General features: G+C 43.4%; 1 protein-coding gene and 1 long non-coding RNA gene across 2 annotated transcripts in view; one reads left to right on the top strand and one right to left on the bottom strand.

The window, feature by feature from the left end:
* The first annotated feature begins 11911 nt into the window (after positions 1-11911).
* LOC116974839 lies at positions 11912-14371 on the top strand. Its single transcript, XR_004412452.1, has 3 exons — positions 11912-11921; positions 14143-14146; positions 14290-14371. It is a non-coding gene; the product is annotated as an uncharacterized LOC116974839 (long non-coding RNA).
* A 3235-nt stretch (positions 14372-17606) lies between these two features.
* Positions 17607-25164, bottom strand: part of bmpr2 (bone morphogenetic protein receptor type 2) — a 180420-nt gene continuing 172862 nt past the window's right edge. Inside the window, exon 13 of the mRNA XM_033024276.1 lies at positions 17607-22494. Within this exon, the coding sequence (XP_032880167.1) occupies positions 22229-22494 (266 nt within the window). The 3' untranslated portion in view covers positions 17607-22228. The remainder of the gene's footprint in view (positions 22495-25164) is intronic.

Below are 25164 nucleotides of genomic sequence, written 5' to 3'. Positions count from 1 at the left end.
TTAGATTTCTTTACTCCCCGAATTGAACAGGGAGACAAGATCCCACGAGAACCTCCACTAGACGTGGTGATCTTTGTATAAAAGATTTACTGTAGGAGCAGGATTCCTGGCAGAGAATTTCAGGCGGATGAACTTACCACCATGTTTCTCTGCCACAAATTCACCGGGTGCTCGGACCAGCCAGCCACTGTTTCTCTGCCAGCCTGCTATCTGAAGTTTTCTCAACAAACTGTTTCTGATCTATCACCTGTCTCTTACAGCCTTCAGCCACCTCTGAGAGGCTAAGTCAAGCCTATAATTTCTCATAGGAAAACACAGCACAATGCCTGCCTAGGTCATGTTCATTAGGATTGTATTTTCACAAAATATCTAAAAAGCTCCTTCACTAACCTACTATGTTCCTAAGCAAGATTCAACCGATTGTTTTGGAAGTGTACTCACTATTACAGTAAAGATTCATCAGGCAATATGTCAGCTGTTCAATGTGACAAGTAGACAAGTCTTTTTCATTGGCAAGGGAGGTGCCGTGCTAGTCTGGCGCGTCGATCTCTACAAAGCTGAGGCCACGCGCCAACTCTCGGACACCTCCTCCTACTTACCCTTGGACCATGACCCCACTGACGAGCACCAGGCCACCATATCTAGCACCATCACCGACTTCATCAATTCCCACGCCCTGCCCGACCAAGCTTCCAACCTCATTGTTCCCCAGCCCCACACGGCCCGTTTTTACCTTCTCCCCAAAATCCACAAACCCGGCTCTCCCGGCAGACCCATTGTCTCTGCTTGTTCGTGCCCCACCGAACTCATCTCCACATACCTTGACTCCATATTATCCCCCTTGGTCAAATCCCTTCCCACCTATGTTCTAGACACCTCGGACACTCTCGCCGCCTCCACGCATTCCACTCTCTAGGCCTTCACCCCCTCATCTTCACCATGGATGTCCAGTCACTCTACACCTCCATCCCCCACGAGGATGGCCTCAAAGCACTCCGGTTCTTCCTCGACCAGAGGAGCAACCTATACCCAGCCACTGACATTCTCCTCCGTCTAGCGAAGTTGGTCCTCACCCTCAACAACTTTACGTTTGACTCCTCCCATTTCCTCCAAACACAAGGCGTAGCTATGGGCACACGCATGGGCCCCAGCTACGCCTGCCTCTTTGTCGGGCACATTGAACAATCCTTGTTCAATACGTACCAGGGCCCCATCCCCGACCTCTACCTCCGTTACATCGACGACTGCTTTGGGGCCACCTCCTGCACCCACACACAACCGACTGACTTCATCCACTTCACCACCAACTTCCATCCGGCACTCCAATACACCTGGACCATTTCCGACACTTCCCTACCATTCCTTGACCTCACCATCTCCATCGCAGGGGACAGACTTCTGACCGACATACACTACAAACCAACTGACTCACATGGTTATCTGGACTACACGTCTTCCCACCCTGCCCCCTGTAAAGACTCCATCCCTTACTCCCAATTCCTCCGCCTACGCCGCATCTGTTCCCAGGATGAGACGTTCCACACCAGGGCATCGGAAATGTCCTCGTTCTTCAGGGAACGGGGATTCCCCTCCGCCACCATAGATGAGGCTCGCACCAGGGTCTCATCCATACCCCGCAACACTGCTCTCTCCCCATCCCCGCACTCGCAACAAGGGCAGAGTCCCCCTAATCCTCACCTTTCACCCCACCAGCCGGCAAATACAACACATAATCCTCCGCCATTTCCGCCACCTCCAACGTGACCCCACCACTCGCCACATCTTCCCATCTCCCCCCATGTCTGCCTTCCGCAAAGACCGCTCCCTCCGCAACTCCCTTGTCAATTCTTCCCTTCCCTCCCGTACCACCCCCTCCCTGGGCACTTTCCGTTGCAACCGCAAGAAATGCAACACCTGTCCCTTCACCTCCCCCCTCGACTCCATTCAAGGACCCAAGCAGTCGTTCCAGGTGCGACAAAGGTTCACCTGTATCTCCTCCAACCTCATCTACTGCATCCGCTGCTCTAGATGTCAGCTGATTTACATCGTGGAGATTAAGCGGAGGTTGGGCGATCGTTTCGCCGAACACCTCCGCTCAGTCCGCAATAACCTACCTGAACTCCCGGTGGCTCAGCACTTCAACTCCCCCTCCCATTCCCAATCCGACCTCTCTGTCCTGGGTCTCCTCCATTGCCAGAGTGAGCAACACCGGAAATTGGAGGAACAGCACCTCATATTCCGCCTGGGTTGCTTGCGTCCGGGTGGCATGAACGTTGAATTCTCCTAATTTTGCTAGCCCTTGCTGTCTCCTCCCCTTCCTTAACCCTCGAGCTGTCTCCTCCCATCCCCCCGCCCTCGGGCTCCTCCTCCTCCCTTTTTCCTTCCTTCTCCCCCCCACCCCCTATCAGTCTGAAGAAGGGTTTCGGCCCGAAACGTCGCCTATTTCGCTCGCTCCATAGATGCTGCTGCACCCGCTGAGTTTCTCCAGCATTTTTGTGTACCTTCGATCTTCCAGCATCTGCAGTTCCTTCTTGAACATTTTTCATAAGTGCCGTTGATTATAAGAATAGTTTGGCCAAGGCAGAAGTCAATTGTCTTTCTTTGAGAAAATGCAAGGAAGTTTTGCAACTGCTAAGAGGCAAGGGAGTCCTGGAATTGTTAATGTGTCCAAACAACAGGTAACTAGTAATAATTTGTGGAGCACAATGGTTTCCTGCACTGCATGGAGGAAAATGTATCTCCTTTGTGCATGTACAGAATGGTATGATGAGTTAGAGGCAGCCTAGAGGTGCAGCGGGTGGAGAGGCTGCCTCACAGCTTCAGAGACACAATGCAGACCTGACCTCGGGTGCTGTCCGTGTGGGATTGGCACATTCTCTCTGTGACCATGTGGGTTTCCTCCAGGAGCTCCTGGTTCCTCCCACATCACAAAGACACGGATGACAAGTTTGCCAGCTGCTGTAGTTGGGTGGCGGGAAAGCCAGCGAATGGGCTATAAGGGGGAGTGGAACTGATGGATTACATTGAGCTGGCATAGATTTAATGGACAAATTGTCTAAGAAAACTGGTTGGGCACAAAAGTCCCACAAAACACTGTGGCACATTTTTGGATGAACACAGAGAGATCAGAGCTCCGTAAAATGAATCATTGCTATTTCTAACTTCATACAGTTTAGGGCATCCAGCACCTCCTTGACTGTAATACAGACTGCCCTCAAGATACTGTCATTAACTTTTCCATGTTTCTTAGTCTTTCTCCACAGTAAAAATAGAGGGAAATTATTCATTGAGGATCTTGCCCATCCTCTACAGCTTCACACATAAATGACACTATTCTCTCTCTAGTTACTCTTTTCCCCTAATTTTCTTTATACAATCTCTTTGGATTCTCATAATCTCATCTGCCAGAATTATATCATGCACTTGTTTTGCTCTCCTGATTTCCTTCATAAGTATAAAACATGACACAACCTGCTGGGGTAATTCAGCTGGTCAGGCAGCATCTTTGGAGAATGTGGACAGGTGATGTTTTGAGTTGGGACCCTTCTTCCTCCTCCTTGATGCTTCTTGATCCCCAATATTCCTCAACGAATACACTTGATGCCTGCTGCCTGCCTATACAGTATGTGACCTATGCCTTCTTCTGTTACCTGACCAGAGCCTCAATTTTTCATGTTATCCAGACTTCATGTCTTACCACTGCTTTATCTGTTCTTGAGATCCTTTACTGTTACTTCATGGAGGTAACATTACTCTTGTCTTTAACCCTTGCTCTGCCTGATCTGGCAAAGTTTGATGGAAATATTTAGAGTGCTTCATTCTGTATCCAAGGCAGATAAAGACATCCGTGTAACACAATACATCTGCCAACTGCACAGCCCTTCCCACTTCCTCTTGCATTTTGAACATTTTTGTGATATTTGCAATTTTTAGCTGACGCTGTTCCGACTAAGTCAATCTGTGTGCATAATCCGAGTGCCGTGTGGGTGGTGGCTTTCGAACTGCGGTCAAAATCATTGTCAGTTGCAGGAAGCTGTTCTTGAAAATATATTTATCAGCTGGTGGTTCATGATGAAATTTGCTGAATTGCAGTTCAGATGCCAGAGTGCCTTCACATTAGACAAGTCTGCAGCTCTCAGTTCTGCCCCACTCCACCAACTGCGCATATCCATGTCAGTGCGATGGAATAGATGTACTCAAGCATCAGACACAATGGGATGAATGAGAAATGGTCCATTTTACCTTTACTATGTTATTACAGCACTCCATCACAAGCCCTGGGTGATAATTGAAAGATATGGAGATAGAGATGAAAGATCCTCTGGCATTTCAGACAGAACAATTCAGGTCTGTCCAACCTCTCCCTAATACCCAGCCCTAATACAGGCACCATTCTGGCAAAGCGCCACTACACCCTTTCCAGAGCCTCCACATCCTTCCTGTAATGGGGCGACCAGAACTGCACACAGTACTCCACATGCAGCCTAACAACACTCCGATAAAGGTGCATCATGATATCCTGACTTTTATCTTCAGTGCCATGAATTATGAGGGTGACCAGAGAAGCCAAAGGGCAGAATAATATCATTACACTGGTACCTACACCACTCACAGCCAACCCCAAAAGTACTAGTTCATTACAGCCGCAAGAAGAGCACCAAAGACCCAGCTTTGAGTAATTTACAAATTAGCCCAAAAATAGTTGATGAGGTAGCAGATAAAAAAGTGCAGCTGTAGCAGAGCAGCCTTGTTCGGGAGAAGCCTTGTTGAGGTGAACTGCCTTGGGAAGTAAAGTGTGAGTCTTTGGCTCAAGAGTCTTCGGCAAGGAGGCTGACGCTAGGAGGCTATACTTGATCAAAATTTGTGATTTTTGTCCACTGAAGAAACGGCAGGCATGTTGGTGCGGTGTGTTTCCTGCAGGATGTGGGAAGTCAGGGACACTGCCGGAGCGACTGGAAGCTACACCTGTAGAAATTGTGTCCAGGTGCAGCTCCTGAATGAATGTGTTGGGGAACTGGAGAAGCAGCTGGATGACCTCAGGGCCAACCGGGAACACGAGAGTCCCATAGACAGGACCTAGAGTGAGGTTGTCATGCCAAGGGCAAAGGAAGAACAAAGGTGGGGGGGCTCTGAGCAAGGGGAATAAATGTGGAGTGCAGGAAGCCCCGGTGACTGTGCCTAATGAAAACGGGTACACCCCCTTGGGAGCTGTCATGGCAGACGATGCTTCCAGCCCAAGCGGTGGACAGGTCGGTGGCTCCAATCCTAGCGATGAGACTCGACTGGCGAGACCGACGTCAGGCAGAGCCATGGTGGTGGGTGATTCCATTGTCCGAGGTGCGGACTGGAGATTCTGTGGCGGCAGGCGAGACTCGAGGATGGGATGTTGCCTCCCTGGTGCCAGGGTTCAGGATGTCACTAACCGACTTCAGAACATCCTCGAGAGAGAGAAGGTGAACAGCTGTAAGTAGTTGTGCACGTGGGCACAAACGACATCGGGAAGAAGAGGAAGGAGGTTCTGTAACGTGAGTTTAGAGAGTTATGAAGAAGACTGAAAAGCAGGACTTCTAGGGTGGTTATCTCTGGATTGCTGGCTGTACCTCGTGCTGGTGAGGGCAGGAATAGGGAGATATGGGATCTGAATGTGTGGCTGGGGGGCTGGTGCAGGGAGCAAGGATTTAGATTTATAGACCACTGGGATCTCTTCTGGGGTAGGGGTGACCTGTACAAAAGGGACGGGTTACACCTTAACTGGAGGGGGACCAGCATGGCTGAACATCCACAATCAGTACAATTAGAGCACATGGTATTGGGGGTAGGGTACTGACATGGATAGAAAATTGGTTGGCAGACAGGAAACAAAGAGTAGGGATTGACGGTTCCTTTCAGAATGGCAGGCAGTGACTAGTGGAGTACTGCAAGGCTCGGTGCTGGGACCGCAGCTATTTACATTACCAAAGTACCTGTTCAACTCGTCTGCCATTTCCTTGTTTCCCATAATAAATTCACCTGTTTCTGTCTTCAAGGGACCCACATTTGTCTTAACTACTTTTTTCTCATCACATACCTAAAGAACCGGATTTGATAAGGGGACTCGAGGTAAAGGAGCCATTAGGAGGTTGTGACCATAATATGATAAGTTTTAATCTACAACTTGAGAGGGGGAAGGGAAAATCGGAAGTGTCAGTGTTACAGTTGAGCAAAGGGGACTAGCGAGGTATGAGGGAGGAGCTGGCCAAATTTGACTGGAAAGAGACCCCCAGCAGCAATGACAGTGGAACAACAATGGCAGGTATTTCTGGGAATAATACAGAAGGTGTAGGATCAGTTCATTCCAAAGAGGAAGAAAGGTTCTAAGCGGAGTAAGAGGCGACCGTGGCTGACAAGGGAAGTCAAGGACAGTATAAAAATAAAAGAGAAGAAGTATAACATAGCAAAGATGAGCAGGAAGCCAGAGGATTGGGAAACTTTTAAAGAGCAACAGAAGATAACTAAAAAGGCAATACGGGGAGAAAAGATGAGGTACGAAGGTAAGCTAGCCTAGAATATAAAGGAGGATAGTAAAAGCTTCTTTAGGTATGTGAAGAGGAAAAAAATAGTTAAGACAGATGTGGGTCCCTTGAAGACAGAAACAGGTGAATTTATTATGGGGAAACAAGGAAATGGCAGACGAGTTGAACAGGTACTTTGGAAATGTCTTCACTAAGGAAGACACAAACAATCTCCCAGATGTACTAGTAGCCAGAGGACCTCGGGCGACAGGAAGTGAAGGAAATTCACATTAGGCAGGAAATTGTGTTAGGTAGACTAATGGCAGACAGTTGGCAGAAGGCTGATAAATCCCCTGGGCCTGATGGTCTGCACTTAAGGAAGTGGCTCTAGAAATCGTGGATGCATTGGTGATCATTTTCCAATGTTCTAAGATTCAGGATCAGTTCCTGTGGATTGGAGGGTAGCTGATGTTATCCCACTTATTAAGAGAGAGAAAACATGGAATTATAGACCAGTTAGCCTCACATCGGTGGTGGGGAAGATGCTGGAGTCAATTATAAAAGATGAAATAGCGGCACATTTGGATAGGCGTAACAGGATCGGTCCGAGTCAGCATGGATTTACAAAGGGGAAATCATGCTTGACTACTCTTTTGGAATTTTTTGAGGATGTAACTAGGACAATAGACACATGAGAGCCAGTGGATGTAGTGTACCTGGACTTTCAGAAAGCATTTGATAAGGTCCCACATTGGAGATTAGTGGACAAAATTAGAGCACATGGTATTGAGGGTAGAGTGCTGACATGGATAGAAAATTGGTTGGCAGAGTAGGGATTAACGGTTCCTTTCAGAATGACAGGCAGTGACTAGTGGGGTACCGCAAGGTTCAGTGCTGGGACCGCAGCTATTTACGATATAAATTAATGATTCAGATTTTAGGTTTAAGAGTAACTAGCAAATTTGCAGATGACACAAAGCTGGGAGGCAGTGTGAACTGTGAGGACGATGCTATGAGGATGCAGGGTGACTTGGACAGGTTGGGTGAGTGGGTGGATGCATGGCAGATGCAGTTTAATGTGGATAAATGTGAGGTTATCCACTTTGGTGGCAAGAACAGGAAGGCAGATTATTATCTGAATGGTGTGAAGGCAGTGAAGAAAGCGAATGGCAAGAGGAGTTGAGTATAGGAGCAAAGATGTCCTGCAGTTGTACAGGGCCCTCGTGAGACCACACCTGAAGTATTTTGTGCAGTTTTGGTCCCCTAATTTGAAGAAGGACATTCTTGCTATTGAGGGAGTGCAGCTTAGGTTCACAAGGTTAATTCCCGGGATGCTGTGACTGTCATATGCTGAGAGAATGGAGCTGCTGGGCTTGTATATTCTGGAATTTAGAAGGATGAGAGGCAATCTTATTGAAACATGTAAGGTTATTAAGGGTTTGGACACGCTAGAGGCAGGAAACATGCTCCCGATGTTAGGGGAGTCCAGAACCAGAGGCCACAGTTTAAGAATAATGGGTAAGGCATTTAGAACGTAGATGAGAAAACACTTTTTCACACAGAGTTGTGAGTGTGGAATTCTCTGCCTCAGAGGGCGGTGGAGGCCGGTTCTCTGGATATTTTCAAGAGCGAGCTTGATAGGGCTCTTAAAGATAGCGGAGTCGGGGGGATATGGGAAGAAGGCAGGAACGGGGTACTGATTGTGGATGATCAGCCATGATCATATTGAATGGTGGTGCTGGCTCGATGGGCTGAATGGCCTACTCCTGCACCTATTGTCTATTGTCCTGTATGGGAAAGGGGAAGTACAACGTGATCTGGGTGTCCTTGTTCATCAGTCACTGAAAGTAAGCATACAGGTACAGCAGGCAGTGAAGAAAGCGAATGGCATGTTGGCCTTCATAACAAGAGGAGTTGAGTATAGGAACAAAGAGGTACTTCTACAGTTGTACAGGGCCCTAGTGAGACCATACCTGGAGTATTGTGTGCAGTTTTGGTCTCCACATTTGAGGAAGGACATTCTTGCTATTGAGGGAGTGTAGCGTAGGTTTACAAGGTTAATTCCCGGGATGGCGGGACTGTCATACTTTGAAAGAATGAAGCGACTGTGCTTCTGTACACTGGAATATAGAAGGATGAGATGAATTCTTACTGAAAAATAAGATTATTAAGGGATTGGACACGCTGGAGGCAGGAAACATGTTCCCGATGTTGGGGGAGTCCAGAACCAGGGGCCACATTTTAAGAATAAGGGGTAGGCCATTTAGAACAGAGACGAGGAAAACTTTTTCACCCAGAGAGTTGAGAATCTGTGGAATTCTCTGCCTCAAAGGCAGTGGAGGCCAATTGTCTGGATGTTTTCAAGAGAGAGTTAGCTAGAGCTCTTAAAGATAGCAGTCAAGGGATATGGGGAGAAGGCAGGAACGGGGTACTGATTGTGGATGTTCAGCCATGATCTCAGTGAATGGCGGTGCTGGCTTAATGGGCTGAATGGCCTATTCCTGCACCTATTGTCTATTGATGGACCAAACGCCATTGATGGGAAAAAAATAAAACTGTAATACTAGAATCTGAAACAAAAAGCGAATTGCTGGAAGAACTCAACCAGTCAACTTGTGGACCTGAATCATTAGCTGGCTTCTCATTCCATTGATGCTGTTTGATTGGCTTAGGTCTTGCAGCATTTGTTTTTGTTTAAATCACCATTGAACGAAATGTCTGGATAGAATTATGCAACTAAACAGGAGACAGCAGCTTTCAGCGGATAAAGAGAGAAACAGTCAGATTGGAATGGTCTGTCAACACATGAAGCAGATGGTGTCTATCCCCAGCAGCAGCCCACACTTGCCATGTTGGCCAGGAAGCAGCTCCGAGCACCACAGTGCTGAGTGGCTGTATCGCTGGCCCATCCTGCCTAATGCCAGCCAGCACACCTGGTCACTCCACACTGGGCATTGGAGTAATTCATTGCTGCAGGAACCCTGGTGGGGAAGGCAGCAATTCACATGGGTTCCCGTCTCTGCAGCCTCTGCAACAGTGGGAGGCCAGGGGGCTTACACAGAAACACACCTCCTAATGGATGCTACACCACCACATTTTAGCACTGATTTCATTAATACTTTGTTTTTGGGATTATGTGTATTGTACAATGACTACAATTAACTTGCCGAACAATGACTAAAATGAGCTGGGTGAACAATGCTCCAATTAATATTGTTGAGACTGAACTCATTATTCACCATCCCACCACAAGCTAGGTTCTCTATTCACCACATACCTATCCCTGGCAATTGATGGAAGCTATTGCACTTTAATTTTTTTCATTACTTCAGATTGCACTACAACCTTGCACCATTAGACATAGACATTTATTTATTGGTGTATTTTTCATTACTGTATGTATGTTGTTTACTTTGTGAGCCTCACGTGATCAAGAAATTTCATTGCACTCTGGTGTATATGACAAATTAATCTGAATCTCGCAACATTCCCATTAATCTCATTGCCACATTTATTTCCCTGCAACTTGCTTTCTCCCGCATGCTCTATCCCTCAATCTAATTCTCCTGCTACCCACCTACACACCAGGAGTTAGTTAGTTTACCAACTATCACGTTCTGTGATATTTTACTCTATCAAATGTTCTACATAAATTTAACCAATATTTTTGGAACACGTAATTTTTTTTCTACAAATTTTGCAGTCATGACTGGAAAGCGTTGATCTTCAGAAACGCAAATTATTTTACAGCACGAAAACAAAATATGGAAACTTAGCCGACTGTTGAAATAACCCCTAAATGTGACTGAGGCCACCGATGAAACTGATAAAACTGATGTCATGGACCAAACTTATAAGACACGAAAGTTGTGACCCTAATTACCTGAAATGATCATGAAGACATTGAGGTTAGCCGCTCATTTCACAAGAATCTGATGTGACAAATTTGTCAAGTAGATTTATAAGTTGTTGACATTAAGAATAATTTTGTACATTGAAAGTAGTTTTTATCCGATCCTTCCTTGGCCACATCACTGCCTATCTCTGCAAAATGTACAGTTCCAGTTGAACATTGTAATGCCCCTGTCCCACTTAGGAAACCTGAACGGAAACCTCTGGAGACTTTGCACCCCACCCAAGGTTTCCATGCGGTTCCCGGAGGTTGCAGGTGGTTGCCGGAGGTCGCAGGTAGTGGAAGCAGGTAGGGAGACTGACAAAAACCTCCGGGAACCACACGGAAACCTTGGATGGGGCGCAAAGTCTCCAGAGGTTTCTGTTCAGGTTTCCTAAGTGGGACAGGGGCATAAGGTTCTATGCTGTAAGATAGGTATCCATATCCTTAGCCATCTAAGGTCCAAACTCTGGAATTCCACCACCCCCATTCCCTCCTCCCACCACCACCTTATTTCTTGATTCTCATATAAAAAAAACCTTAAACATCTCTACTTGACAGGCCAAAGTGGAGCCTGCTGACCTTGTGTAAGGATTTTATTTCTACTCCTCATTGTTGAATCCCAGCTCTGTTCTGATTCCACCACCAGGTAAATGGCACTGAGTATAGAGATCCTGAGGGAGGTTTGGTTGCCTACCGTGGATGCTCAATTAACGAAGTTCCGGATGGTTGTGCCGGCCAGGATGCCATTTTAACTAATCCCATCTACCTCTATGTTGTGGGTATCCTGCTATTCTCTGCCTGTTTACGTCTGCCGAAATGCCTCTTAAAAGTTGCTGTTGTGCTGCTTCTAACACCTCCCCTGGCAATGAATTCCAGGCACCCACCACTCTGTGTAAATTAATTGCTTTACAAATCTCCTTTACATTTTAGAAACAATGAATTGAATTGTAGGTGCTGGTTTGCAAAAGAATACAGAGTGCTGAGGTAGCTCAGCAGGTCAGGCAGCAACTCAGTGCTGAGGTAGCTCAGCAGGTCAGGCAGCAACTCAGGAGAAGAATGGACATGTGATGTTTTGGGTCCTCTTCTGACTGATTGCGGGGGGGGGGGGGTGAAGGCTGGAAGATAGGTGGGGGAGAACAAAGCCTGGCATGTATTAGGCTAACACAGGTGGGGAGGGTTCTTTAATAGGCAGATCCTCAGAAAGAGTGACACAGGATCAGAAGATGTAAATTCCTGGTGGATAGAAACTGCAATGGTATAAAAGACCATGGGAGTTATATACAGGCTTCCGAACAGTAGACAGGATGTAGGGTACAAATTGCATCAGGAGGTACAATCAGCACGCAAGAAAGGCAATGTTAAGGTGTCATGGGGATTTCAATATGTAGGTAGACTGGGAAAATCAGGCTGGTACTGGATCCCAGGAGAAAGAATTTTGATTGTACTGCTGCTGGCAAATTCATTTCACTGCACTTATATGTGTATGTGATGAATAAAACTGAATGATTGATTGATTGATTGATTGTAGAATGCCTGTGAGATGGCTTCAGAGAGCAGCTTGAACCTACAAGGGAAGAAATAATTTTACAATAAGACGTGAAAGTGATGATCCCTTTGTTCCCTCTTAGATTTGTGTAAATATGTGTTTGATGGTTAGCATGGACGTTTGTGTGTGATGGGCTTTCTTACAGGACATATAACTATGTTTCTGAAGTTCTAGGCCATAGGATGACATCAATAGACCGGTTAGATAGGTGCAAAAATAGTAAATGGAATTCAGTCTTGAGAAAATACATTTGGGGAACGCAAACAAACCTAAATAATGCATGATAAATGGTAAACCATAAATAATGCAGACAGAGAATCTTGGAGTGCATGTCTGCAAATTGCTGAAGCAGATCAGGTGATTAAGACCCGTGGAATACTGTCTTCTTTCAGTCAACACTGAAAAAACAAGAGCAGAGAGACATGCACAAAACTCTATATTTTAATCCGTATAAGTGCACAATATTGGTCATATTAGAGGAAGGATATATTTAGGAAGATTGATAATCTGATTGAATGGTGCCAGAACAACAATCTTGCTCTCAATGTCAGCAAGACCAAGGAGCTGATTCTAGACTTCAGGAAGCGAAAGCTGGGGATCCATGAACATTTCTTCATCATTGGGATGGGGGTGAGGAGATTCAACGGCCTGAAGTTCCCAGGGCAGGTATATCTCTGAAGTTCAATTGATCCCATTGATGCAATCACAAAAAAAGCTCATCAGTGCATGTACTTCCTTAGAAGGTTGAGGAGATTTGGTATGTCAACCAATACTTTATTAAACTTCTACAGGTGTATGATAGAGAGCATACTAACTGGTTGTATCATGACCTGGTTCAGCAATTCGAATGCCTAGAAATGAAGGAAGCTACAGTGGTAGACTTTGCATGACCCATCATCAAAAGGATCTATTGGAGGCGCTGACTCAAAATGGAGCCAATGTTATCAAAGACCCTCAGCACCCTGGCTACGCTCTCAGTTTGCTACCACCATTGGGTAGAAGGTACATGGAGTTATTTCCTCCTTGTTTTATATTCCTTAAAGACCCTGTCCAATTTATCTTCTTAAACCTTGCATATACTTCCTTTTTGACCAAATTTACAAGCTCTATGGTCACCCAGAGTTTCCTTACCTTGTCATCCTTATCCCTCTTCATTGCTGGAACATGCTGTTCCTGAACCTTGATCAGCTGGCCTTTAAACGACTCCCGTGTTTCAGATGTGGATTATTCCATAGCAACTGCTCCCAATGTATCCTCCTGAACTCCTGCCTAATAATGTTGTAAAGTAGGCCCTAGTGAGACCACACCTGGAGTATTGTGTGCAGTTTTGGTCCCCTAAATTGAGGAAGGACATTCTTGCTATTGAGGGAGTGTAGCGTAGGTTTACAAGGTTAATTCCAGGAATGGCGGGACTGTCATATGCTGAGAGAATGGAGCGGCTGGGCTTGTACACTGGAATTTAGAAGGACGAAGGGGATCTTATTGAAACATACAAGATTGTTAAGGGTTTGGACACGCTAGAGGCAGGAAACATGTTCCCAATGTTGGGGGTCCAGAACCAGGGACCACAGTTTAAGAATAAGGGGTAAGCCATTTAGAACGGAGACGAGGAAACACTTTTTCTCAAAGTTGCGAGTCTGTGGAATTCTCTGCCTCAGAGGGCGGTAGCGGTCGGTTCTCTGGATACTTTCAAGAGAGAGCTAGATAGGGCTCTTAAAGATAGCGGAGTCAGGGGATATGGGGAGAAGGCAGGAACGGGGTACTGATTGGGGATGATCAGCCATGATCACATTGAATGGCGGTGCTGGCTTGAGGGGACGAATGGCCTACTCCTGCACCTATTGTCTAAAGTGTCTTAATCCAATTAAGAATCTTCCCACATGATCCAGACTTATCCCTATTCAAAACAATCATAAAACCTATGGAGTTTACGTCCCATCTGCTGTTGGCAGATAAATAAATAGGGGCTCTCACTCCTCATTGGTATTCATTTATGCTTGCTGGATCATTTCACTTGGATATTTGGTGAAGGAATTCTAATATGCTGTTCATGGCTTAATTGTCTTCTAGCCTTAGCATGGGTGTAGCTTAATCCATCGGGTTGAGTTATCATATTGGTTGGATCAGCGGTGCTCCTGCATATGCCAGAAGGAAATCAATTAGACCATTTGTGTCAACTAGGCCAGTGGGAACATCTGATAGAACAGGAGGCAGGTCTCTGCAGACGTTGCCAACTGAAAGAAAAAGATGGACTCTGCCTGAACATGTACATGTTCTACACACCACATGTAAGCATTGAGTGTTGACTTGATAAGTTTACCATGTTTATAACTTTTTACTTATTTTTCTTTAATTAGGAGACAGGAAGCATGGACTTCACAGTATGAACATGATGGAGGCAGCACCATCGGAGCCTTCCCTTGACCTGGATAGCCTCAAATTGCTCCCACAGTATTTTTTCTATGACTTTGAGAAAAAGCTTCCCCAAGTGAAACAATATCATAGACCAAACTTGATTTCTGATTGATATGAGATAGCTGTTTCAGCTCGGGCAATAGCTGCTTATAGTGTTACTCAGTTTGGGAAGTGAAGAACTGCCACTAAAATCCACTTGAATACTGGTGAGCCTAAAATCATACTTGGTTGTTTTATTTCCAACATAATCAGATACCCATCACACATATTCAGCTAGGTGTCAGATATGCAAGACAATCCATCACCTAGTATATTCACTAAGTTAAGCTCCTCAAAGATTCAAGCAGAGAGAATTTGTATTCATTGAACACGACATGCGTTCATCTCTTTGGGACAGCCCCTTTTAGCAAGTTGCAGCGAGTTAGGGGAAAAATTTACTGCAATGTCTCCCGATATATGTATTCTACTGCTGGACCTACAGTGCCCTCCATAATGTTTGGGACAAAGACCCATCATTTATTCATTTGCCCCTGTACACCGCCATTTGAGATTTGTAATAGGAAAAAAAAAATCACATATGGTTAAAGTGCACATTGTCAGATTTTAATAAAGGCCTTTTTTATACATTTTGGTTTCACCATGTAGAAATTACAGCAGTGTTTATACATAGTCCCCCTAATTCAGGGCACCATAGTGTTCGGGACACAGCAATGTCCTGTAAATGAAGCCATGTTTAGTATTTTGTTGCATCCAATGACTGCTTGGTCTGCAATTCATGGACATCACCAGTTGCTGGGTGTCTTCTCTGGTGATGCTCTGACAGGCCCATATTGCAGCCATATTTAGCTTATGCTTGTTTTGGGGGCTAATTGCCTTCAGTTTTCTCTTCAGCATATAAAAGGCATGCTCAATTGGGTTCAGATCGGATGATTGACTTGGCCACTCAAGAATTGACCAATTTTTAGCTTTGAAAAACTCATTTGTTGCTTTAGCAGTATGTTTGGGATCATTGGCTTGCTGTAGAATGAACCACCGGCCAATGAGTTTTGAGACATTTGTTTCAACTTGAGCAGATAGGATGTGTCTATACAATTCAGAATTCATTATGCTACTGCCATCAATGAAGATAAGTGAGCCAGTACCTTCAGCAGCCATACATGCCCAGGCCATAACACCCCCACCACCGTGTTTCACAGATGAGGTAGTATGCTTTGGATCTTGGGCAGTTCCTTCCCTCCTCCACACTTTGCACTTGCCATCACTCTGATATAAGTTAATCTTCGTCTCATCTGTCCACAAGACCTATTTCCAGAACTGTGGTTGCTCTTTTAAGTACTTCTTGGCAAACTGTAACCTGGCCTTCCTATTTTTGTGGCAAACCAGTGGTTTGCATCTTGCTGTGTAGCCTCTGTATTTCTGTTCATGAAGTCTTCTGCGGACAGTGGTCATTGACAAATCCACATCTGACTCCTGAAGAGCGTTTCTGATCTGTCAGACAGGTGTTTGGGGATTTTTCTTTATTATAGAGAGAATTCTTCTGTCATCAGCTGTGGAGGTCTTCCTTGGTCTGCCAGTCCCTTTGCGATTAGTAAACTCACCAGTGCTCCCTTTCTTCTTAATGATGTTCCAATCAGTTGATTATGATAAGCCTAAGGTTTGGCTGATGTCTCTAACAGTTTTATTCTTGTTTCTCAGACTCATAATGGCTTCCTTGACTTGCACAACTTTGGTCCTCATGTTGATAAACAGCAATAAAAGTTTCCAAAGGTGATGGAAAGACTGGAGGAAAGACTAGGTGCTGAGAGCTCCCTTATACCTGCATTAAGGAGGCAATTAAACACACCTGAATAATTACAAACACCTGTGAAGCCATGTGTCCCAAACATTATGGTACCTTGAAATGGGGGGACTATGTATAAACACTGCTGTAATTTCTACATGGTGAAACCAAAATGTATAAAAATGGCCTTTAATAAAATCTGACAATGTGTACTTTAACCACATGTGATTTTTTTCTATTACAAATCTCAAATTATGGAGTACAGAGGCAAATAAATAAATGACGTGTCTTTGTCCCAAACATTATGGAGGGCATTGAAGGTGAAGTATTAAATGAGTACTTTGCATTTGTATTCACCAGGGAGATGGACACTGTGGACAGTGAGATCAGCGAGGGGAATATTAATATGGTTGGGCAGTTTGGGATCAAGAAAGGGGTGGCACAGGGGCTCTTGAAGAGCATTAAGATGGTTAAATCCTCACGGCCTGATGGGATCTATCACAGGTTCTCGAGGGAGACAAGTAAGGAGATTGTTGGGATCTTGATGAGTATCTTTGTATCTTGTAAACACATTGAATTGCAGATGTCAAAGAGCTGGTTTCCTGCCCCTCTTCTGCGTCCCCTTCCACCTATTCCCTCCTTTCTTAGAGCCTTTTGTCTTCTTCCCATTTCTACCCTTTGTCCATTGTCCAATGGCAAAACCTTTAACAGAATTTATATACAGAGGTATCTTGGGGTCCATAGCTCCCTGAAAGTGACATTACAAGTAGATAGAGTGGTAAAGATGGCAAAAGGTCATATTTTCTTCATCAAAGTACATTGAGTATTAGAGCCAGGAAGTCATGTTGCAGCTTTACAGGACTTTGGTTAGGCCGAGTTTGGAGTATTCTGTGCAGTTCATGTTGCCCCATTAAAGGAAGGATGTGAGGGCTTTGGAAAGAGTGCAGAAGAGGTATGCTGCATGGCTTAGAGGGTAGTAGCTACAAGGAGAAATTAGACTGTATTCACTGGAAGGTCAGAGGGTGAGGGGAGTCCTGATAGAAGTAAAATTAAGAGAAGCATAGATATGGTAAGCACTCAGAATGTTTTTCCCAGGATGGAAATTTCAAAAGGCATAGATTTAAGGTGAGAGGGGCATTTTATTTCTCTGTTGTCTCATTACACACCCCCATCAAATAGACTTGGAGCATGCACCCTAGGTTCAATGGATTGTTGACATTCTCTACTCAGAGCTGTGGAGGCTGAATTATTGAATATTTTCAAGGCTGAGATAAATACTTGGACTAAAGAGGAATTTGGGAGTTATGGAGCACAGGCACGAAATTGAATCTGAATGATATAGCAATTTTTAGGGGCTTCATGACTGACCTATCCCTACCCCAATTTCTTTACTGCTTATATTCCAACTTTGCAGATTCAGATTGCTTTTGCAAGTCTATGAATGGTCAAACTAAAATAAACCATGAATGAGATGGCTAATTTGTCATGAATATACTCTTTAATAAGCAAGATTTTACAGCCAGCTACTCACTGCAATTAAGTCAGCAGGCTGTACCAGTAAACTTAGTTATTTTCCAATCATTGGAACCTGGAGCTACCAAAGCAATTTACTTACAGCACATATAGAAAACAGGTCATGGTTACAATTGTCCCTGTGGTGCCAGCTGACTTTTTAATTATTATTTTTTAAGTAAATGGAAAATTGAACAGCTTCATTCAGACACATTCAACGTTACAATAACCATGCAGTACAAACTTTACAAAACTCACATCCCATCTACCCATTCATTATCTTATCCAGAAGTGGTCGAGGGCGTCAGAACCTTTTATGTTTTGAGTCATTAATCTATACATGCTGAAGCATCTTTTCTGGAAGTAACATCCCAAGGCTGTGATTTCAAATCTGAATCCGACACCAACAGGAATGACTGAGAAAAAAATTACTTCGAATCATTGGGCAGTGGTAGTGTTCGGATATACACATGTAAGGAAAAAAAATCTTAATCGTAACACCTTTATAAAACGCTTCCAACTGTTATAACTCCTCAATATTATAACTAAAAATGGTCTTATAATGTTATGTCAGAATAATTAACACATTTATATATTTATATATAAGCAAGGTTTGTGAGGTACTTCATGACTCCTGGGTAACAACCTCAAAGCTGCAGTATTTTGCAGTAATGATTCCTGTAGATAATTAATCAATTCTGCAGTTTTTCTAATACAATTTCATGATACAAGATATCTATGCATTATTTCCAAGAATCTGGATAAATCTCTGGTACAGGGATAAGACTGAACCTTGCCACAGATAACTCCAGTGCTGCCGGAAACATTTTACCATATATGGTAATTTTCTCCACACATCTAATAATGTTCTTGACTATTTAACCAGAGGCATCTTAATATTCTAAATTTACTTCTCTGCCTTTCTCTAAGATGGTAGTACAGCTTCCCCATTAGTATCTCCGGGTCATGCTCCAGGCATGTGCCTTCACAGTGAGCGTTAGCGAGCAGTTCAAATGTGAGGCACCCAAATCCAAGGCTAATTCTGTTCTCATAATTGGGCATTTTCCAACCGATTTGTCCTCTTTACCCTGAGAACTTAGCTGAGGTCAATGTAGGACAGGGAATTACACCCCAAACACTTTCTAAACCTTGTGGATTAATCACATACAGTAGGGATAAGCCATCAGGGCAAGTTGCTCTTGATTATTGAAATCAGCTACTCATGTTTACATACCTAGTGCAATTGCTAATTATGGGGAATATCTTAAGTTTAATCATTACACTCAAATAAATGACATTAAGCAATAATTGAATGTTTTGCTTTTAAGCAGTGATTTCTGCTGGGATTTGGAACTGAGGTTTACTACTGAAAGCTAAATCAGCTTCCCCCCCACCAAAGATTGTCAAAACAAAATTGGCACAAATTAGGACTGGATTGAAGTCATTCTCAAAGAACTAATATTAAATCCACAAAAAAATTAAAGAAATAAAGGTCAGGTGTAAGAAAAAAATATGCTCAGCTGGGGAAAACTTATCTCTGAAACTGTTCTTCTATCTTTCCTCTTGCTTGTCAAAAGTTATTTTGTGAATTGCTTCTGTTTAGGTTTCAGATTTCCAGCATTGACATAACCAAAAAGTACTCTTTTTATTTTCAAACAGGAGATCACATGCAACTAGCTAAGCAAATTTGGATGATATTTTCAAATAACTGGGCTTGAGTTAGTGTCTGGGGACAGACTTTTAATTTCTCATGTCAGGTTGGAAGAATCTTACCAGGGGCTTATTAGTAAAAACCCAACAATTAAGAATCTATGCCTGTAAACCAATGTTCTTATTTCATGCTGCCGTTAGCTGCCACAATAACAAGCATGGAGCATTGTAACAACACGTCGTTTAGCCCTTTGTGTCTGTACACTGCCAGTTTTCTTTAGTCAGGCCGCTCCATTCCTGTTTTTACCCCCCCCCCCCCCACCACTGACCTGCAAATATATTACTTTCTCATATTGATCCAGTTCAATGTAAAAGCCACATCTGAATCTGCATCCACTGCACTTTGAGAATACATATTAGATCATAACTACTGTTTGGGTAAAATAAATCCCTTTGTACAGCTTGAATCTCTTGCCAAACCCCCTAAGTTTGTGCTCTCTAGCCTTTTTTGGCCTGCATTTACAACAGCAACCCCCACCCAACTACACCCTTTGTATTCAAGATTTTGTACATCTCCATCAACTCTCCGCTCAACCTTTAATGCTCCAATAAGTAAAATCCCGGATTGCCTATTTTATCCCCATCATTTAAATATTATGAACCATTCTGATATGAAGAAGATGGAAATCCCTTCAAACAGCACATGCTGAGAAGGAATTAGGAATGAAATGGACAGCACTGGTAACCATGGCTTTATACCCACCGTCCCTTCCACCAAGAAAGCCAGCAGCTAGGGGAACACTCCTGAGTATTGGGGATTGAACTGCAGCAGTGAAACTGCTACAGCACCCGAGATTCAGAAGCCAGGTCCAAATATGATTAACTCTGGGTCTGCTTCCACATCAAGCTGTTGTGCTCACAGTTCTAATATCTGTAATCATGGAGCCAGATATGTACATATAAATTGTGCTGAGTTTAAGAACTGTTTTAGAACAGTTTACTGTCATTTACTGCAGCTCAATATAGCCAAACAACCTAACCCTTCAAACTGGAAGACAAGAAATAATGTATGAACAAGGCTAAAGTTATTCACCTATTATTTATATTTATCACAATTGTGGCCAATGGTAAAATGGCCACAAGACATGATTCAGTGTTTTAATGAACTGGCATTTGGAGATTGAACCACAAGCTACAGTGCAGCCACCTTGCATTTTAACCCAACTCTGAGAAACCACATTTCAATGGACCTTAATAAAGTGGACATGTTTCATCTTGAAGATCTCCTATCTATCACAAATCGCAAACTAAGGAGGTAATCCTCTTCTCCATGCTTTCTTTTTTGGCTACTCGACCTGCCATGCAAGATATAAACGGTGCAGTGCAAACTGTAGCTGTACTGGACAGAAGCAAAATAGGTCAGGAGATCTAAGAGCAGACATTGTTCTTTAAACTTCAGTTAGGGGGATTAGACTGTTATTTTGTTAAACATCTCCAGGCAAGGGATATTACCACTTCAGAAAGAAACTTCAAGCAGCTAATGTCAGCACCAAATACTCATAAGGCAAAGTACTGGCACAGTTTAGATACAGGTTAAAGCCAACTCTACATTGTCCGACAACAAATGCTTCCAGGAAGGTATAGCATGGGTTGGATACTCTTCTATGTTCCAGCTAATGTGGCACAAATATAACTTTGGGAGAATACCCAAGTCTACCTGTGATTTTATTTCCCCTTGTAACAACCCCTCTAGGATTATAAATGTAGTGTAAATCAGGGTTGTTTTTGGTACAGTGAGTTAGTGTCAGCTAGGAACTGGATTACCATCTAACATTCTTTGAAGGAGGCTTAGTGTTAGCACTCAGAAAATATTTATCAACAATATGAACCTATGAACCAGAGGTGAAAACTCACTGTGTAATCAGTTCATCCACATCCATGTTCACAATTAAATATGAAACTGAGATATTGGAAAAACCAGTACACCATAAAGATTGATCCATCATTTAAAATTTCAGAAGTCGAGTAGGTGCAGGATCAGACACACCATTAAAATGGGTTTCAGTGGCCAGTGTTCAGGGGGAATGGGGGGAGAAGATAGCAAGATAGTGGACAGTTTAAGTGCTTGGCCAACTAATACTGAATTGTGTACTGATGGACCGGTGTATCTGGAGGACGCTAATGTCAATTCTAGTGGGAGGGAGGGGAGATGAATGCCATCATAACAACATTGGGAATCATGCATAGTGCACCAGCTCTCCATGGCTGGAATGGGGATGGGAGTGCGGAAAAGGCTGGGGAAGAGGAAGAATGGCCATGCACATTAAGCAACCTTCAGTGAAATACAGAGAAGAGACAACTTTTAAATAATAATTTTCTTTCTTTTCTTAAAAGCGTTACTTAGCTACGCATATTGCACATTCCAACAAAGGTTTTGTTTCTCAAGGTGATACTGCACTCTTAATAATTCAATAGCAAAATCAGAATGTCTCCATAAATGGCATCAATGGGGAGGCAAAAGACGCCGTGTTTTTCACATTTCTCGCCATTAGTTACACCTGCCTTGAGAACCCACGTGCATGATCTTCACCAGAGGTTCAGCTGATCCACAATGAGTGCTAATAAAGTTGTGCTGCTTATTTTTCTGAGACCTCTGCGAGACCCTTCGTAGTGCTTGCCTCAGGCTAGGCTTCACTCAAAGATTAATCTTTCCCCCTTTCCAAAAAAAGTGCAACAAGAAAGAAATCAAACAAAAAAAAGCTTGTGAAATGACAGATTTTCTAAGCTTTGCTCCATAGCTGAACTCTAAAGCATTTTTTTAAATTTGGAAAGGAATTATCAGGATAGTTGGGATAGGCGTGCAGTTCAAGGGTGGAATAGCTGTCCTTTTACATTTGTTTCTTTCTCTCCATATGAAGTACAAAGTAATAATTGAAGATTCATAAGCAGTTCAGTTCAGTCTCCCTGCAATCTGCTGCTGTGGCAGTGCCACCGCTACCCCCCCCGATCAGGTAAACGGTGGTGCTGGATTTCGAGCGCCCCACTGTACTGTTGCTGCCGCTGTTGTTGTTCACCTCGCCATCAATGGGATCCGTCGAAATGACCCATGTTGAAGGCCGCCATCTTTTTAGCGAGTATGGAGTTTTAACTCGTTTCTTTATTTTGTCCCCAGAAGAGGCCTGCTTACTTTCCTTTGTCGTCTCACCTGGATGGAAGGGTTGTAGAAGAGAAGGGAACATTGCTACATCATTTGAACAAAGATATTGCATTACATTGTACCCAACAGAAACATTTCCTAAATTCTCAACATTGAAAACACTTCACATTTTAAGATGAGTTGCTAACAAAAAACAGCTCGCCATGGTAATACCACAAGATTAAAATCAAGCAACTGCAAATGCTGGAAAACTGATATAAAGACAGAAAATGCCAGAAACCAAAAAGTGCTAGCAAATTGGATACCAAATTGGTTTGGTAGTAGAAGGAAGAGAGTGGTTGTGGAGAATTGTTTTTCAGATTGGAGGCATGTGACCAGTGGTGTGAGCCGTAGATATTGGTGCTGGGTTGCCTGTTGTTTGTCATAGACTAATGATTTGCATGAGAATGTAGGAGGCATGATTAGTAACTTTACAGATCTCACCAAAACTGGTAATACAGTGGACAATGAAGATGATTGTCGAAGGTTACAACAGGTTGCAAAAGTGGGTAAGGGAATGGCAAATGGAATTTAATGCAGTGATGCATTTTGTGAAGTTAAACCAGCGCAGGACATATGCAGTGAATTGGAGAGTGCTGTTGAACATGTAGCCGAAAGCTCTAAGTGCATAGTTCGCTGAAAGTGGTAACATGCATAAACAATGTGGTGAGGAAGGCATAAGAATTGCCTTCACCGGCTGAGCCATAGAATAAAAGAGTTAGTACATCATGTAATAGTAATACAAACTATTGGTTAGGCCACACTTGACCCGCCTCCCATCGGCACCTCATTTTAAAGTGAAAGGACACAAAGTGCTGGAGGAACTTGGCCGTTGAATCAGTATGAGGATCCCGGTGTCACCTATCCATGCTCTCCAGAGAACTTTACTCGCAGAATTATTCTAGCACTTTGTGACCCTTTGTCTATTAACCCGCATCTGTAATACTTTGTTTTAAATACATTCGATGATAGTAGCTTAAGATAGACACAAAATCCTGGAGTAACTCAGCGGGACAGGCGGCATCTTTGGACAGAAGGAATGGGTGCCTTTTCAGGTTGAGACCCTTCTTCAGACTCTGAAGTCAAAGTCTAAAGAAGGGTCTTGACCCGAATCGTCACCCATTCCTTCTCTCCAGAGATGCTGCCTGAGTTACTCCAGCATTTTGTGTCTATCTTTGGTTTAAAACAGCAGTTCCTTCATACACATAATAGTAGCTTACTCGGTTATATCGGTTAATTATCAATAACATACCACTCACTCCGCTATGGTCTGTTATAACAAGAGTTTACTGTAAATGGACCACAGTGAAGGGATTGGTGTCCGTTATTGCCGATAACTGTAGTTCTTCTGGATGCATAGTGAACATTCTGACCCCTCTCTACCATTTAAACAAAGGTGATCCCAGTTAATATTGGGGAAGTTGAATCCCACCACTGGTATTATCATACTATTTTTACATTTCTATATGATTTGTCAACATATTTGCCTCTCTATTTCACCTATTGGAGGCCTTTAGTACACCACTGGTAAAATAACTACATCCCTCCTCCTTACTGCAGTCACAAACTCTACGACTAATATTGAAATGCCACCTCTTTTACAACCCTCTCCATCCGCCGCATTATACCTACAGATTCTAGAGCCCGAAATGTTGAATTACCAGTCCTTCCTGTCTTTCAACCACATCTTTATAAATCACAATAACATTCAGAGAAGATATTCTATTTAGCCTGCTGTCCACATTTCATTTCTAGCTTTTGCTGAATGTTAGCGATGGGGTAGGTTCTCTTGTCCCAAGGGCAGTAAATTAGTGAATTGGGACAATCAGATTCTAGCATAGGAGGATTCAGGCATTCATAAGGAAAGTATACAGAATAAAGTAGAATATAAGAATAACCGACTCAGAAATATTAAAATAGTAACATTTTCTATAGATTTGTAAAAAGTGAAAGATTAGCACATTTTTATATGTTCTCTTGCAGGCTGAGACAGGACAAATTATATTGAGGATTATAGAAAATGCAGAGAAATCAGACAACTAATTTGTGTCTATCTTCATGTAAATTGCAGCAATACTTCCAGAATTGAAAACAGATAAAATAATAATCTAGAGTGAATGTAAAAGTGCAAAAAATTGGCGACATAAGGAACCGCTGGGGCACTGTGTATAGTTCTAGTCACCACATCAAAGGAAGAATGTTAACGCATTTGAGAGGATGCAGAAGAGTTTCATCCAGGTGTTATCTAGAATGGATCGTTTGAGTTACACAAGAGACTGGATAGAATTGTTTTCCTCGGAGCAGAAAAGGATGAGGGAAGAGTTGACAGAAGTATACAGAAATTTGAGGGACACAAGACAGTCGAAAACATTTCCCCACAAAAGCATCGTCTAAAATTAGAGAACACAGGTTTAGGCAAGAGGCAAAAGGTTTAGAGGGAATCTAATTAGAAATTTTATCACATAGAAAATAGGTGCAGGAGTAGGCCATTCGGCCCTTCGAGCCTGCACCGCCATTCAATATGATCATGGCTGATCATCCAAAAGCAGTACCCCGTTCTGGATGACCAGAGGATAGTTGGAGTCTGGGGTAAACTGTCTTGGGGGGGAGTGGTGGCAGGTATTTACATAGAAACATAGAAAATAGGTGCAGGAGTAGGCCATTCGGCCCTTCGAGCCT

This window comes from Amblyraja radiata, chromosome 7 (genome assembly GCF_010909765.2).
Source record: "Amblyraja radiata isolate CabotCenter1 chromosome 7, sAmbRad1.1.pri, whole genome shotgun sequence".
Taxonomy (NCBI): Eukaryota; Metazoa; Chordata; class Chondrichthyes; order Rajiformes; family Rajidae; genus Amblyraja; species Amblyraja radiata.
The sequence above is the reverse complement of the archived record's forward strand: the minus strand, read 5'-3'. Positions and strand labels throughout refer to the sequence as shown.